Raw genomic sequence first — 17,109 nt, forward strand, 5'->3', positions numbered from 1 at the left:
AAAATTCATATTGAAGTGTGGAGGGTTGTATAACATTCCCAACAAAATAATGACCAGAAAATTCAAAGAACAGAAATCCTAATTTCATTAAAGATTATTCCTTATTCATACTAAATCTTCTTATTACTGTCTACCTTTGCCAAATCTGCCAATTCAAGTACAACATATATATAAAATATTTGCTCTCCAGAATCAAAATTTAAAAACAAGCAACATGAAAATGTTAAATACTTTAATGTGCATAACTCTACATCTACATGTACATTATCTAATGTATGCAACAAAACATATCAAAACAACAGATAATTATGATTAACAAGTACAAGAAATATATGTACAGTATACCAGTACATGTTTTTAACCTGAACGTTTTCCAATCAACTACCAATATATAAAGTTACGGAAAATACATGTACATAAAGCAATACTGATTCTTTCATAGATATCTAAAATGTGTCTAAAATATTTTTAAAAACTCAAATAACAAATTTGGAACATACATGTACAATGCAAAGAGATTTCATAACAGTAGTACTGATAAGGCAAACATTTTCCCTTATAATTGCATATTTTGCACACAGAAAAATCAAAGACCTGCAGTTTGTTTTGGAAGCACTCACAGGTGTTTTAGATAAAACTTTCATTGGCTGAATTAGAGACATCCATCCAGATTTATTTATTAAAAGTTCACTTGATGAGTACAGATTTCAATGCTGACTTGATGAGGATCGATTCCATTGTCACTTCACTGTAGGCAAACTCCAAGGTCATTCAGTGAAGGCCTCTCTTATCTGGTTCCACCCTAAGCCTATTTTAGTGTGATATTTGTCCACCTGAATAACAATACATAAATGTATATTTCTATCCATAAACATATTCTTTAGAATAACAGTCTTCAAAAAAGTTCCTTTAAAGCTGCTTGGTCCGATTTTTTTTGTTATTACAGTATCATTTTTTTTTCTATACAAACTATTTATCTTAGAAAGTTATGGACTTTCTCCTATTTACACCAGCAGAATCAGTCTCCTTTCAAAGTTAGAAATACTCAAAGTAAGGCCAGCATTTTTTTATTTTTAGGTTTACAAACATCAAAATGATAAAGTTCCGTAGGAGGAGGAAATAAAAATAAAGATAAAAATCTCTGTAGGAGAAAAAAAAACTTTATTGACATCATCTTTATTCTAATAATATAATGAAAGACAACTGCATGATAGTGGTGTGTAACTGCATCAAGTGTAGCATGTGAAAAGTATGTCATCTGTGTAACATATCACTGAAATAGTACAATAGAATATTAGACATACAGCTTTGATATTACATGTACATATAGCAATGTCAGGGGTGTGCAATTACAAAATTTGGCCACAAAGTTACTAGCCCAAGATTCAAAGTTACTAGTCAGACTATTGTCGGACATGTCAACATTTCATTTTTTTTTAAAAACCTAAATTTTATGTACACAAAGTCATAATGTTTTCTCCTGTATGATACTAGTATATAATTATTAATATACAAATATACAAAATATTTTTTCTGCAGTTAAAAAATATTCAACTTCATTGATCTCTCACATTTTATTTACAAAATTGGTTTGGGTGTTTATATGTGTGAAAACTCAAACATAACATTGTGAATGTGAACAGACTCTATAAAATCACTGCAACTATATGTGTGCATGTATTTTATCCTGTTGAATTTCCATGTACAAAGTACAACTATGCAAATAGTTATGTAATGGTAAATTTTAATTGAAAATAACGGAAAATGCACAAACAATGATATGATTTTTTTAAAATTCACTTGGCAGGTCACTTTAAAATGTGTTCATGGGAACAGTTACTGCAGAAATTTATAATATTTCTAATACATCTCTCTCTCTCCTCTCTCTCTCTCTCTCTCTCTCTCTCTCTCCGTGTGTAAAATAAATTTTTAAAAAGGCCAATGAATACATATGCTAATTCAACACAAAAAGAAAGGGAATCATTTTAGTGATGTACTTGAAAACAGCTGCACAGTTAACTATCGAAGCCATGTTCAGTGAGGTGTGACTATCTCGTCTAGCCACTGGTCAACACTGTCGGTAAAACTTCAAAGTATGAAACTTACAGCAGAGTGTTTGTAGAAGCTTCTCTGAAGAATGTAGCACGAGAAAAAGATGCGTAAATTTTTTTTAGGCTATCATGACACAAAAAGAGCAGATTTTATGCCTCTGTGATAACAATGACGATACACTTTTCCTACTAGGAAAAATTTGCTGTCGGGGAGAAAAAAAAGATCTTTTTTGTAATTTTATTTTTTTTCTAAAAACTCAGAAAACCGAGCGGCGGGTTTGTAAACCTAAAAATAAAAAAATGCTGGCCTAAATAAAAATAATTTCTTTTTGGGCAAACGAAAAAACAAACCAAAATGCATCACGGGCATGTTTAGAAAAGGAAACCGTTTGATTTTGTCCCCCGAATAATTGGGGTTATTCAACCCGCATGCTATGCATCGATTGTAAAGAAAGCATACTGCATAAATATTAGCCAACAAAACGTACACATGTTTATTTGTAATTTGTCTGATCGTTTCGACCTTTATTTAAAGTAATGTCAAAGTCGTAATACAACCATACCCTTCTCGTCATCAGGGGTGAACTTTAACATGAGGCGAAATAACGCGGTACCCTTTTATGTCGTTTGTTTTGTTTGCAAATTTTGTACATATTTTTCTTCATTGAAATTTGGCTTAAATGACTGGGAAAACTACTGCAATGTCTATTATTATAGGTATACTTAGCATAACCATCGTTTAAAAGCGTGCATAAAATTCGATATAAAATCAGACCAAGCAGCTTTAATTGAAGGATTCTTCCAAAAATTGTTTTTTATATCTGTAGTTTGGTACATGCATATGTAACATTTAAGCATTTCTATGAACTTACCACTGCCACTATTTCAGAGTAAATTCCCATAATGCACTTGACTTTTTCCTCATGAGCCCGCTGCTGTTCCTGTAATCCTGCCACAAGTTCCCATTTCTGCTCCTCTAATGCCCGCAGGCCTTTCTCTTTGCTGCTGAATTGCTGCATCATCATGGATAACTGCCTGCAAAAGAAATAAACTCAGATCATAAACAAGATGATTAGATCTTTCTTTCAGGATATCTACAAATTCAATGTAATAAACTTACCAATATGGCTATTAAATTGTTTTAAAAATCAACATGTTTTATGTAGGTAATCTTATTCTTTTCTATGAAACAAGTACTTTTATCAACGGTGATCTTTTATGGGATAATTCAATTGTCCCCAAAAAGTATATAGGTACTTAGAATGACATATTTCACCCCAGACACATTTCCCCAAAGTTTGAGAAACATTTTTTCCACAGGAACACGTTCTGTATACTCTTCTTTAAGGTTGTTCACTCACTCTTGCAGCTGGTTTATGGTCTCCTTCATCCCCTTCTCTTTGTTCTGCTGCTGTAGTGAGAGCTTGTACAGTTTCTCCTGTCTATTTGAAACGTTTTCTTCAACCATCTCAATCTTCTTCCTTAAATCCTTCAGGAGGTCTTTATTATCTGCCAACTTCTCCCGAAAGGCAGTTATCTCATTCGCTTTTGCTCTAAAATATTTATGAATATCATTAATCCCAGCAGAAAAACACCAATCCCAAAAAGTTGAAATTAAGGTGCAGTATTAGAAAGGTTCATTTTAATTGAAAAACTACCTATTTTCTTTCCAGCATTTTCAATTACCGTAAATGTGAAATAATCCAGCAATACAGTAATTTTTAATTAGGATGTATCAATTCTCATAATAGAATATGGAAACACAGATACATGAGTTTAAGCTCCCAATAACTTACTCAGCAGCATCCATGTCCACTTTGATGCCATGCAACAGTTTGATGGCTTTCTCGCTGTTTGTGATGGAAACTTTGAACTTCTCCACCTGCTGCCGCTTGTTATCCAGCTGCTGCCGCTTCCTCTCCAGACTCCCGTGTAGCTCCATCAGGTGCTGCTTCATCGACTCCTGTTCTTCTCTCACCTTCTCCGGTGACTGAACAATTTTATGACTAAGCTTTTGTCCTTTCTCTTCTGCTTGAGTGATGGCAAGTTTGATCTTATCCTGTCAGTATAAATGTCCATGTGCAAACAAACAATCTCAAATTAAGTGATTCCAGGTCATCTACATGTTTAGGAAATTAGGAGATAATATACAAAGGTGTAATGCCTGCAGTTCAATCCTTTCCTTTGTACCGGTATTTATACTTGAATAAAATACTTATTTGAAAATCATATTTACAGTACCACAAGTTTGACTATATCAAAGGCCGGAACGGCCACAAAGGCGTCAAGCTGACATTTTTTTCTTTTATATAGAATGATACCAATAATTTGAATTTCTGTACTAATAGTCATATCAAATGATATTTGACTTAGAATAGAAAGTATATGAATTATGTTTTCTGCTGCTTTAAAAACAAAAATCAGTATATTTTTTTTCATAAAATAGGTAGTGGTGCTTTTTTAATACAATAACTCATCAAAATTGCAAAAATCGAAGAAATTTCAAAGTTCAAAATTAATTTGTTTCTTTCTGCTTCAAACAGTCTTTGAACAACTTTCACGGGTTCATAATTTGAATACATTAACAGTGTATCCCTAATTATAATAATAAAACATACATTTATTTATTTCAATTCCCGTTTGAAACAAGATTTCCTATGGTATGGTTGTTTACAAACAAATCCACAACACGTGCTATCTATAATGCTCGACCAAACTAACTGCATTATCGAGTTTATTTTCAACAAAATTACTAGATACGTTTATCGCTTACATTTATTTTGGAGACCGTGCCCGATAACAAATAAATTTACATCTAAAATGTTATTTCTATCGGGCACGGTCTCCAATTAAAATGTAATCGATAAACTAAAATAATATCTAGTGAATCTTTACACTAAGGCCTGATTGTATTCATCCGCCATTTCTTGATTATGGAAATTTATTCTTATGTAATGAGTTGTCAATAACCAGGGAGGCAAAGTTGGGTTTTTTGTACACAATTTAGTTGAATAAATGGAAAAAAAATCTTGTAATACGTTTAATACTTTTAGGAACTTATTTCTTATGCCCATTTAAAAGGCGGTGCAGCGCGTGAATTTTTGGACGATTGCCAATCCAGACGATCGCTAGAAGGCTGCCGAGCATTAGCTCGACGCCTTAAAAAATCATTTCTTTATGCATGTACGTTCAAAGACTTCGGCGTGGAATTTTCTCGCATTATCACCGGTGTGAGATCGGTTTGTCCGGTGTGAGACAGCAGTGTGGGATTTTTCTGTCTTACACTGTGTATTACTACGCCGTTTTAAAACGTAAACAAACGTTGTCTGCTGTAGGGAAATGCAAAATAGTGCATTGATATTATCCATTTAGTAATTGTGTTGCATAATTAATTACAATTTCTCATATTTTAATTGAAAAAAACTGTCGTATGCTTTCATTTAACTTGCACTATTTGAAGCACGCGGAGGGATAAACCGAAAGTAATCTTTTGAACGTCATAACAGAAAGTTGTCAAACATCATTTTTTAAGCTAATATAATGCGAGAAAAATAATCATTCATTATAAACTCATGTGGGATAGTGAAATTCCACCTCGGGGCCAAGATTCACGGTCTAGGACTCGGCAAAGCCTCGTCCTAGACAGTGAATCTTGTCCCCTCGGTGGAATTTCACTATCCCACACTCGTATTAATGAATGATTCTATTAGTCTCACCTTGTGTGCGACCTTTTCTGCTAGTCTGGCCTTGACCTCCGTTGCAGCTCTCTGCTTTTCAGCCTGCTGTTTGAGACGTTCTTGGAGTTTTTCATTTAAGACATCCAACTGTTCTTGGACCTGTAAGAAAGAAAATTTCAGAATTCGAACAAAATTCAATTGCTAACCTTTTGCACACTTCATAACTTTCATCAATGAACTGTAAATAATTTTATTCCAAACATTTACAACTTTCTGATTTCAGCTTTCCAACATTTATTTGTCACGAATGCAGAACTTATAGTGCTATTTATTTACTCATTTGAACAAAAAACCTTTACTTGAGTAAAAACTACATTATTAACCTTGGCAATTTCTGGATCATGCTTTGGTTTTTCAGCCTTCAATTCTTTGATTTTTGCCTTAACTTGATCTCGTCTATCAATCAAGTGATCAAACTGATCTCGAAATCTGTTCTAAAAAAATAAAGTAAAAAAAAGGTATAGCATTCAAAATCATATATATACTGTATACAATCAAATATTTTACTTGCACATAAATGTTTACATTACAGTATATTCAATTTATAATATTTAAGTTTAATAGGATCAATACAATTAAAGAGAGAGAGAAAGAAAGAGAGGGAGAGAGATTTTATTATACTGGTATTCTATTAAAACACTTTCACAGGCTCTTTCGTTTTTGTCATGTTTTAACTTACATTCTCATCTTTTAAATCCTGGTAAATCTGAATTCTGCCTTGTTGAAATTTGATAAAATTAATGACACCACACATGATCTTCAGTACTCTGCTAGCAGCTGAAAAATAAGATACATGTATTGCAAGTTCATCTATACATGTTAATCTAAAACTGAAATCAAAGCACATATTTCTCAAATGCAAGATGCCATTTAGGTTCAGCAAATAATAATAATTGTTTGACTTCATAAACTCACATGGTTCCTTGACATCTTTAACAGAAAAATCAGGAATTCCACAAGATGATAAAATTCTTTTTCTGAAAAAGAATTCAGAAGTGAATGTCTACCGGTAATATTCGTCATTGCTTAAAAATTGAGTTGATTTTTTTTTCATATAGTTAATCAATTTGTTATGTTTGGAGAGCTTTTTTAAATTTCACTCTCATATCTCATCACTGAATTATGCAGAGACTTGTGAAGATTGTTTTCTATGTTTAAAATAGCTTACTTTATCAAAATTAAAAAGTGATTTATGAATGTATACATACAGAGAAAGAGAAAGGATCACAATCTCAGTGGCCTCGTCATACAGCTCAGGGAAGTCCATCTCATCTGAGACATACAGAGTTTGCTAAAATTATAAGCATGACACAAGTTCAAATATGAGTTATTACAGCTCTGACTTAAGTTCAATCATCATTGCAAGCCACAATGACATGCTAATTCCTTTATTTGATGCATCCCAAGGGTTTGTCAGAAGTAGAATAGACACTAAACCATGGTTTATCACAATGATGTTATAAGTCTTGCTTATTGTAAATTGGCTGTATATTAAAAAAAATTTCATTAAAATTTCCTACAGACTGAATAGGTAGCGGTACATTTTTAATTTATTTTATACATGTATAATACTGTGGAATCATCAATGTTCATGCGGGATCAACGAATTTACATCCCATCGAACGAATATACAAGCATAAGATTAGTACTTTATCAAAATTGTCCTGATTACCCAACCAACAAAATTACATATCCACAAACCAGGAAAATTTTGGCGTCCCATGAATAAAAATGATTCCACAGTATTACATGTATATCTATTCTGTAATAAAACTCAGCTGTACCTGTAGTATGTTTTCAAAGGGGACTCCTAATAAAATCTCAACTAGTCTCGAATAAATCTTCTGCCATCTCTGGCTCTGTAATAAAGTAGAATATAAAATACAAAACTGTAAATGTAGACCACATGTTGTTTGTCACTTGAATCCAAACTGACAGTAATGTGTAAAGTATCACTTCTTCTATGTCACATTTCTCAAAGATATGATATGTAAGTTAAATTTTCTGTTTGCTGGTGAATATCATGCAGATTGTCAAATGGGGAATAACTGTACATTATCTGTGTACTGTAATTTCTATACATGTATTTACATTTACAGTATATCAAAATGTTATATCCAGTGTTCAATCACTGCAGCATTCAGAGCTGAAATCTGGTCACAAGTCAACACAAGATAGAAAAAAACTTTTAATTATTTCATGAGCAATGTCCACCACCTATTGATCGAGTCAAATGTGATAAATTGAAATAGTAATACTAAGGACATGTAAAAAAGACAAACTCAGTACATGTAATGAAGTTCCTTGAAAAACAGACATGTTCAAATCACATTACATGTTCCTATAGAATTACCTACCTCACGACTATACTTGTAGCATAATATATAGTAATTCTACTTACTGTTGGCTGTTTGAAGTCCTTCTCCTCTAGCCCAGGTAAATCAATGATCATATTCAGATCCTGAACAAGCTGACTGGGTGTGAACATAGGAAAGGAGTACGGTGTTTTATCTTATGGAAAAAAAAATGAGAAAAAGCATGAAATTCTTGTTCATTTGTCATTTTGTGAGACCAACTTATTTGACACTGTGAGTACAAGGGTATTACTGGTACTTTGTTTAAAGTTTTTATCATTCCAAAGTCAAATTTGAATATGTGCAAAATTGTGTTTACATACAGTGACATAGACCAATCAACAAAGTAAAGGTATTTGGGGCAAAACTAACTGCATGTTTGAGACTTCTGTACATCCAAGAATAAGGTCTGTCTCAAGTTAGCCATTTCCATCACATTTTTATGATTTTAACAGATATACACATACTTGTCAAAGAAGTACAATTGAAATCGATGAAAGGGAAAAAAATCAAGATTTCATCATTGTCATGTCATCTTTTTATACCCAAAGAAATTCAGGGGAACTTAAACAAGTTTCTTGCAGACTACTGAGATTTGTAATGAGAAAATCTAAAATAGTCCTTATTTCTTGCCATATATGTTAAACAAGCCTCTGAATTTCTATCAATAAGCTGTTAAATGTTTGAGAACAGAGAGATATATACCAGGTGTATTTAAAGCGAGCGCGCGCCGGCGAGCGAAGCGAGCTTTAAGAACCAGTGTGTGCCGCAAAAAGAACGAGCTAAACCTACATTTCATCAAACAAAATTTTTTGTCTACGTCCCATAATGCTCTATAATGTTTTCGCCTGTGGTACTATGCCAAAAATGGCCGATTTTTAACTCGTAATTTAAGGTGTCTTAAGGTTTGAAGACCGCATATGCTTTGGCGAGACTCAAGAGATTTGTTAGTTGCTTCCATACCTTCGTATTGAGTCGAGATAAGTAAACAAAGACGAACAAAGTTATGGATGACGTCACAGTGCTCTCGCGCTATATTTCCCGCGATAAATTTAGAGGTGGATCAAACATCTGTTATGCTTGTACTAGCTATTTCAGTATAGACTGCGATACCTGTCTCATTGATATATGATTTGTTGTTTTTTTAATATAGAGATTACTTAAATAAATATATACTAGCAAGAGCCATACTTTAGTGTCATATCGATTCATTTTTAAGCTAAATGTGCATGCATGTACAGTAGACAGGTAAGTATATGAGTATATCAGCAGGGAGGAAATAAACAATAGGATATTTTGTACTAAATAAAAAGGAATAAAGAGAAAAAATAAACAGTTAAAAAATTTATATAGATATTGCATGTAGTCAAACCATAGAATTTAAAAGTGGGAAATTACACACCTACAAACAGGAACCGGACACACACTCTCTCTCTCTCTCTCTCTAGGGGTAAGGGATTGCGCTGTATGTATCATGACCATTAGAATTAGTACATTTGCCCCGGCATATTTATTGTAGAGAAATAATCTCTCAAAAATTCTTTGACGTTCGTTGATACCTAAATAACACTAGGTTGACAATGATGCAAGATATGTGCAATTCTTGCTGCGTTTGCCAGAACGGTAGCACCGTAAAACATATTATATAGATAGGGTATATACCTCTCTGTTCCCAAACGTTTAACAGCTTATTGATAGAAATTCACAGGCCTGTGGCTTAAACTTAACGATCGATAAACAAGGTAAAGACCAACGCCAACATGGTCCATAGGATTACAGATGTTTTGAGAAACAACGGATACTTCTTCTATGAAACCAATGAAAATAACTTTTAGGTTGACCAAAGAAAGAAAAGTTTAGACTTTAGGTCGTCAAACTAAAGGGAATTTCATCCTATTAACTCTTACCCATTTTCCCTGTTTCAAAATACGCGGTCCGTGGATTTAAAATTAATTTTCACAAAACGAAAAAAAATGTGGAAGACCTTTTTCATAAACCTTTTCATATAAATGCATTAATAAAACAAATTTAGCGATTTTTTTAATGACATGAGTTTAAATGCTTGCATTATTTTGTATTTAAAATATTAATTATTTGCGTTTTTATTTTTTTAAATCAGAAAGGTTTGGCTATTTGGCACAAATACCATAAATGAGTCCAAAACTATTATAACTTGCTTTGTTAGGAAAACGACAATATTTCTTTTTCAGATGACTATTTGTGCTATTTTAATGTTATTTGTAAGATTAAATATTGCTTTATGTGCCTTGATATACATTATATATATTTTTAACAACATGTATACACTATTTTATTTCGATCGGGTTCGTTTATCAATGAAAGTGAAAGTAGAAGCATGGAAGACGTGAATAACGTGTTGGATATCGCAAAAGACGACAATCTTTACGGTGAAGTCATCACTTTAGCGGACTCTACTGCCGACGGAACGTTTCTAATTCATCATTTTCTGTCGTTCTTTCTAGGCAATAATCGCCCAGTATGTTTTGTGTCGCTGTCGCAGTCATTTGGTCACCACAAATCAGTGTGTCAGAAACTTGGCGTTAGCTTAACTCAGAAAATTGAATCGTCACATCTGAACTTTTTCGATGGTCTCAAAGTGTTTGGAAACAGGTTTCTTGATACTCAACCTGAGAATGTTGGCATTTCAAATACCACTTCTTTGCAAGGATTTTATAAGGCCATTAAAACTAACTACGAAGATCTTCAAGACAAGAATAAGGCACCGCCAGTTGTCATCGTTGACAGCTTGAACGTTTTGCTTAACATTGGGTACCAAGTAAAAGAAATTAGTGCTTTTGTACAATATCTTTGTCACCTTATTTCTGGGCCAGGTTGTGATGCAAGAGGGACACTTATTACATTTTTGAGCATAGGGGAGAATGGTTTGGATGAAGAGGCAAGCTTACTTTGGAGAAGTGTTGTACATATGAGCAATATGGATGTTCTTGTGTCTGGTTTAGAAAGTGGCTACTGCAAAGATGTTCATGGAAAGGTGACGAATCTTTTGTCTTTTCTATGGTGAATCATTTTAAACAAACCAAATAATTCACAACACTTTTATACATATTGTGATATATGTTCAAAATAGCACATTGTTTGTAAAAACTCTTTCACTGTATTTTATCATTTTACTCTACACTTCACTAGCAATGAAAGCTGGACCCTACTTACAGATAGTTTATTTTACCACAAAATATCAAGGAGTTAATAAATGCATTTGTATTGATATACCTCTTGCAGTTTGGTAGGTTTTTTACACAAATTCTCTGATCATATGTCTTTATTTTTTAATTTTTCTTTTTTCCAGATTGAAGTAAAAAGAAGAAATCTTTTGAAAAAGAATTCTCAAAAGACAATGCAATTCAAAGTAAATGATAAATCCGTCAATTTTTTTGCCTCAGGAATGTCAAGAGCTGTGCTCAGATAAAATGGAAAATGAATAGATTAAAAATAAAATGAAATGTAATAATGCATTTTATATTTTCTTTACTTACATTCTTTGACCAATTTAACTCCCTTTTACACCTTTCTACCCATTTACTTTTACCATTACAAATGTTGAAGTTATTTTCTCCCTCATTTTACTCCTCATAAAATAATTATTTTCTTTATTAATTTATTGAAAATAAGATGAAAACAGATTTTAGAATTGGTGTGTTTGATTCAAATCACATTTATTTCCATTAATTCAACATGCTTGTATAATAAAGATTTTAAGAATACAAAAAATACAAACTACTCCATATTAATTTGTCACCAAATGAAATAGTTTCTGGTGCACAGAATGAATTCCAGCGCGTTAGATCCTACAAAGAACAAATCCACATTCATTATCTTCGTTTGTCTATTTAAGGAGGCTAGGTGGTCAACAAAATACTAGTAACCATCAGATCAACATTAAATTTTTTAAAATGTTTTAATATCTAAAACTATGAATAAGTAAAGAAAAGTTCCATATACATGTATGTTCACTAAATGTTTTCCTTCATCTTTATACGGAGACCTTTTATTGCTTTAACAGTACAAACTTCTGGTGGAATCAATGGTCCAATATATATATATACATGTATGATGCCATTGCTAGTTTGTATTCTAAAACCTTCTCACTTGAATGTCAGAACAATATTCATACCAATTGGTTTCTGTTTTCAAAGGGTAAACGCCAGGGAGACAATGCATCATTGATTCTCTCTATTCTTTTGAAATGGTATATGCGGTAGAGATTAAATGGGATCAAATGTAATGAATTTGATACAGCAAAACTTTCATCAAGGTACCTTAAATAAAAATTCAGAATAGGAAATGAAGAGTAAAGTAATTATGCAGGCTTGTAACATCGTTTTTAGCTCACCGAGACGAAGTCAAGGGGAGCTTGTGCTATACCCCCGGCGTCGGTGTCGGCGTCCGGACCTGGTTTAAGTGTTTGTTGCAGGTCCTGTATCTAAGCTATTACTTGTCCTATCTTCACCAAACTTGCATGGATGATGCATCTGGACCTTCTTATGGATTTGAAAGACTTGGATGCTGAATGTGAGTCCTAAATTTCAGATCCTGGAGGAGGTTAAGGTTGTTGGACCAGGTTAAAGTTTTTGTTGCAGGTGCCCTTTGATAGCAATATCTAAGTTAGTGCAGGTCCGTACTTCACCAAACTTGCATGGATGGTATGTCTAATGATACTGATGCACCAGACAGGCTTGAGTGCTGAATCTGAGCTATAGGTTTCGGATGCTGGAGGAGGTTAAGGTTTTTGGAGCAGGTTAAAGTTTTTGTTGCAGGTGCCCTTTGATAGCAATATCTAAGTTACTGCTGTTACATACTTCACCAAACTTGCATTGATGGTGTGTCTTATAATACTGATGCACCAGACAGGCTTAAGTGCTGAATCTGAGCTATAGATTTCAGATGCTGAAGGAGGTTAAGGTTTTTAGAGCTGGTTAAAGTTTTTGGTGCAAGTGCCCTCTGATGATTATATCTAAGTTACTGCTGGCCCGTACTTCACCAGACTTCCATGGATGGTGCGTCTTATGATACTGATGCACCTGACAGGCTTGAGTGCTGAATCTGAGCTATAGATTTCGGATGCTGAAGGAGGTTAAGGTTTTTAGAGCTGGTTAAAGTTTTTGTTGCAAGTGCCCTCTGATAATTATATCTTAGTTATTACTTGTCCTAACTTCACCAGACTTCCATCGACGGTGCGTCTTTTGATACTGATGCACCTGACAGGCTTGAATGCTGAGTTTGAGCCATAGGTTTTGGATGCTGGATAAGGTTAAGTTTATTGGAACAGGTCACATGTTTAATAGATAAAGGTACTATTTCAAACTTTCATAGTTGATTATACTGTTATATGAATGAATCACAGAGGTAGCTTCAGATGCAGAGCTTGATCTCCATTATCAAGGATGCTAAAAAATATATGTTAGTTATTACAGGTCCTTACTTCACCAAACTTGAATAGATGGTGTGTCTTATGATACAGATGCACCTGACAGGCATGGATTTTGAATCTGAGCCATAGGTTTCGGATGCTGGAGCAGGTTAAAGTTTTAATTGCTAGTGCCCTCTGATGATGATATCTTAGTTATTACTGGTCCGAACTTCACCAAACTTGCATGGATGATGTGTCTTATGTATACTGATGCACCTGACAGGCTTGAACGCTGAATTTGAGCCATAGGTTTTGGATGCTGGATGAGGTTTAGTTTTTTGGAACAGGTCACATGTTTAATAGCTGATAGCTTGCATAGTTGATTTAACGATATTAAATGAAATGCAGAGGTTGCTTCAGATGCAGAGCCTGATCTAAATTATCAAGGATGCTAAAGAAATCTCCTACCTCACTCAAACCTGCTCGATAGATAGATGTGTTTGTTGATAAATGATATAACATAATTCCTATGATAAGGTATTGTATTGTATGAAACAATATTGTTTGATATGATACAATATAATTTTGTGTAATATTATATTATATTGTTTTATTATATTATTATTTTATCACATGATACTATTACATAAGATATTGCAAAATATAATATTGTATCCTATAATACAGTATTGTATATTCTATAATATTGTATCATATGATATTGTATAATATAATATTGGTTTCTGTAATATAGAATTATATCACATGAAATTGTATTATATGATATTGTAATATTATATAATATCGTATCATACGATATTGTGTTATATAATCATGGTTTATATATATGATATATTATCATATCACATAAAATTGTATTATATGATATTGTAAAATATATTATTGTGTCATAATATACAATATGTATTATATAATATTGTATTATATAATATTTCACTTTAAATTATCATATAATATTGTATCATTTGATATGATACAATGTTGTATCAAATTATATTGTATCATATGATACAATATCATATTATGTAGCAAAAATGATACAGTATTATACAATTTCATACTATATTATACTATAAATATCATATGTTTCAATGTTATGATGTATTATGTCATATGATATTGTAATATTATACTATATTGTATTATATATTATGATATTGTATTATGTGATCAAAAACAATGTACAATAATGTATAACACAATACAATGTCATATCATACGTTACAATATCATATCTCATTATTGTTTATTACGGTATTTTATTGTATTATATGATATATGTTGTAAATATGATAGGATGCAATATTTAATTTCATATTATTGTATCTATTAACATATGAGCATATGATTATCATACAATTTTTTAACAGATGATATACGATATTGTGTCAAAACAGAATCCATGAATATCCAAGATCATAAAGTATGATTATTTATTTAATATGATAAAGGTGGTCTCATAAAGGTGATGTTTCATAAGGGTTATTTCTCGTCTCGGTGAGCTTTGTAATCTGTGATTACCTATGTTTGAAAGTGGGACACAGACTCATCCAAAAAATCTTGTCAAGAAAAAAAAGAAAAGGAACTTTCCAATATCATAAAAATCCTAATACGTGCCTGTTTTATAAATCCGTATCAATATCTTCAATATCATTGACTTCAATATAGCGACAGAAGTTCTTGGTGGGAGGGGGGGGGGTGTTGGAGGTAAGCAATAAGTAGCAAAATCATAACTATAATAAGTGGTTTTTGTCAACAAATTGAATTGAATAATGTTAGATTTCACAGATATATGCGTTCCAAGAGGCGCTGGCTATGCAAGTTTAGAATTTCGAACAGATTGATCCAAATGGATGGTGACCGTCTAACGAACAAAAGTTTTCATCTGGAGTTATCATATCAAAGACACATGATGGTGCTGCATTTCAAAATTTTATATGTGTTCCTACTATATTTGATTCAGGCACGTAGCATCAGGGAAAATATATAAGGAATAAGGAATCAATTTTGGTCGGGGCGTGATCAAATCCAATAAAGCCCGAATGGCTTTATGATAGATTTGATCACGCCCCGACCGAAATTATCACCTCATAAAATTCAAAAAATGATTCCTTATTACTTATATTTATATGATTTTAAACCATCTTAGATTAAATATTTAAATATAAATAAGCAAACCCCGCTGGCGCCTCAATTTGGCTTTATGAGTTATATAGTACAAAATCGATACGTAGTGTTATCACAGGCAAAGACACAGGAAAATGTAAATATAAAGATATACATGTAAGGTGTAAGTCTTTATTGAATATTCATTTATTATTATGAATTCTATGAAACGCGTCCATTTTCACAACTTATTAGATCACTTTTCTGAAAATGAGATGTTTAGAGCTGTGATGTATGCTTGAAAATGCACTATACTTGATTAAAAAAAAACAGTATCATGCATGTCTTCATCATGAAAAAAAATGCAATTAATTGTTATTATTAAAGTCTTACTTCACTAAAACAATAAAACGCTTTCTTTGGCGATTCGTACGAGTATGAAGATACTGAAAAACTAATACTGCAGATAAAATACCCGTATTACCCGTACTAAGTCCTGTTGAGATATTTGTCACGGTACTCGATTAAAAGTCAGTCTCATCTTTTCTACGGATCTTTAACTGAACTGCAAGTGCTCCTAGACAAAGCCCCTGTCACACTGTCACGATTTATACTGCGATTGCCTACGAATTAATAACAGTTAAACATCGCCATTATTCGCCAGGTCAGTCTTGCGATAATTCTACTAACGGTGATTTTTTTTCGAATTTAGTACGACTCGACTACGATATCTGCTAAAAATATTCGATGTTTGTGCGAAACAGGTCGAGTTGTGGCAATTCATGTACGAATTTCGGCGATTAAGTAACGAATGCTTTGAGATATTTCTACGATCAGGTAAGATGAAAGACGATTTTTATACGATGCTCTTACGAATGAGTACGAAATTGTACGATTGATACACGATATTACCACGGATAAATACGAGGGTTTATGATTATATATCTGGTGTGTTAATTTATAAAATTATCATAAAACAAATTAATGATTGCTTATTTGCATAAAATACTTACCTGGAAATATTTTTTTTAATTCAAATATAAAATGAATAATATTGATATAGATTATTAAAGATGTATGAAAACACGTATAGGTAGAAGTGTATTTGTGAGTTAAGATTGCCAACAGAATACATTTTGTAACTACGTTTGCAAGTTTTATAATTTGCTGACAGACGTTTTTTTACTGTATTTATAAACGAACAAGAAGATCGTGATATTGTTTTAGCTCATGAATTGTTTAAATAATCATGAAAGTGGCAGCAGTAATGTTTGATTTTTCCCCCGAATAAGATTATTAATGGAGAACAAATTTCATCTATTTAGAATGAAGAAATTACAAATATATGTAAAATTTCGAAAGGAAAGATTCTGTAATAAGAGTACATAATTACTAAACGATGTACTTAGTTAAAAAAGGAATACTATTGCGAAACACTAGCGAGTCTCGTA

At 32.6% G+C, this 17,109-nt stretch overlaps 2 protein-coding genes across 2 annotated transcripts; one reads left to right on the forward strand and one right to left on the reverse strand.

The window, feature by feature from the left end:
- Positions 1–215: 215 nt before the first annotated feature.
- LOC128167582 (uncharacterized) lies at positions 216–10,178 on the reverse strand. Its single transcript, XM_052833378.1, has 12 exons — positions 10,050–10,178; positions 8,190–8,299; positions 7,573–7,647; positions 6,997–7,079; positions 6,704–6,765; positions 6,468–6,565; positions 6,112–6,222; positions 5,768–5,887; positions 3,848–4,110; positions 3,413–3,604; positions 2,924–3,086; positions 216–833 (listed from the first exon to the last, which is right to left on the reverse strand). Exons 1-12 carry the CDS (start codon positions 10,051–10,053, stop codon positions 768–770), a joined length of 1,347 nt encoding a protein of 448 aa, XP_052689338.1. The 5' UTR covers positions 10,054–10,178; the 3' UTR covers positions 216–767.
- A 284-nt stretch (positions 10,179–10,462) lies between these two features.
- Positions 10,463–11,641, forward strand: LOC128167583 (elongator complex protein 6-like). Its single transcript, XM_052833379.1, has 2 exons — positions 10,463–11,155; positions 11,471–11,641. Exons 1-2 carry the CDS (start codon positions 10,499–10,501, stop codon positions 11,588–11,590), a joined length of 777 nt encoding a protein of 258 aa, XP_052689339.1. The 5' UTR covers positions 10,463–10,498; the 3' UTR covers positions 11,591–11,641.
- Positions 11,642–17,109: the final 5,468 nt, after the last annotated feature.

This window comes from Crassostrea angulata, chromosome 10, assembly GCF_025612915.1.
Source record: "Crassostrea angulata isolate pt1a10 chromosome 10, ASM2561291v2, whole genome shotgun sequence".
Classification (NCBI taxonomy): domain Eukaryota; kingdom Metazoa; phylum Mollusca; class Bivalvia; order Ostreida; family Ostreidae; genus Magallana; species Magallana angulata.

Excerpts from the sequence above, each read along its gene's own strand:
- LOC128167582 (XM_052833378.1), bottom strand. Across the intron at positions 6,566-6,703 it reads TAAAGATGTCAAGGAACCAT|CTGCTAGCAGAGTACTGAAG; the intron begins GTGAGTTTATGA and ends CTTATTTTTCAG. Across the intron at positions 3,087-3,412 it reads ACCATAAACCAGCTGCAAGA|GCAGTTATCCATGATGATGC; the intron begins GTGAGTGAACAA and ends TTTCTTTTGCAG.
- LOC128167583 (XM_052833379.1), top strand. The coding sequence starts at position 10,499 with ATGGAAGACGTGAATAACGTGTTGGATATCGCAAAAGACGACAATCTT. Across the intron at positions 11,156-11,470 it reads GCAAAGATGTTCATGGAAAG|ATTGAAGTAAAAAGAAGAAA; the intron begins GTGACGAATCTT and ends TCTTTTTTCCAG.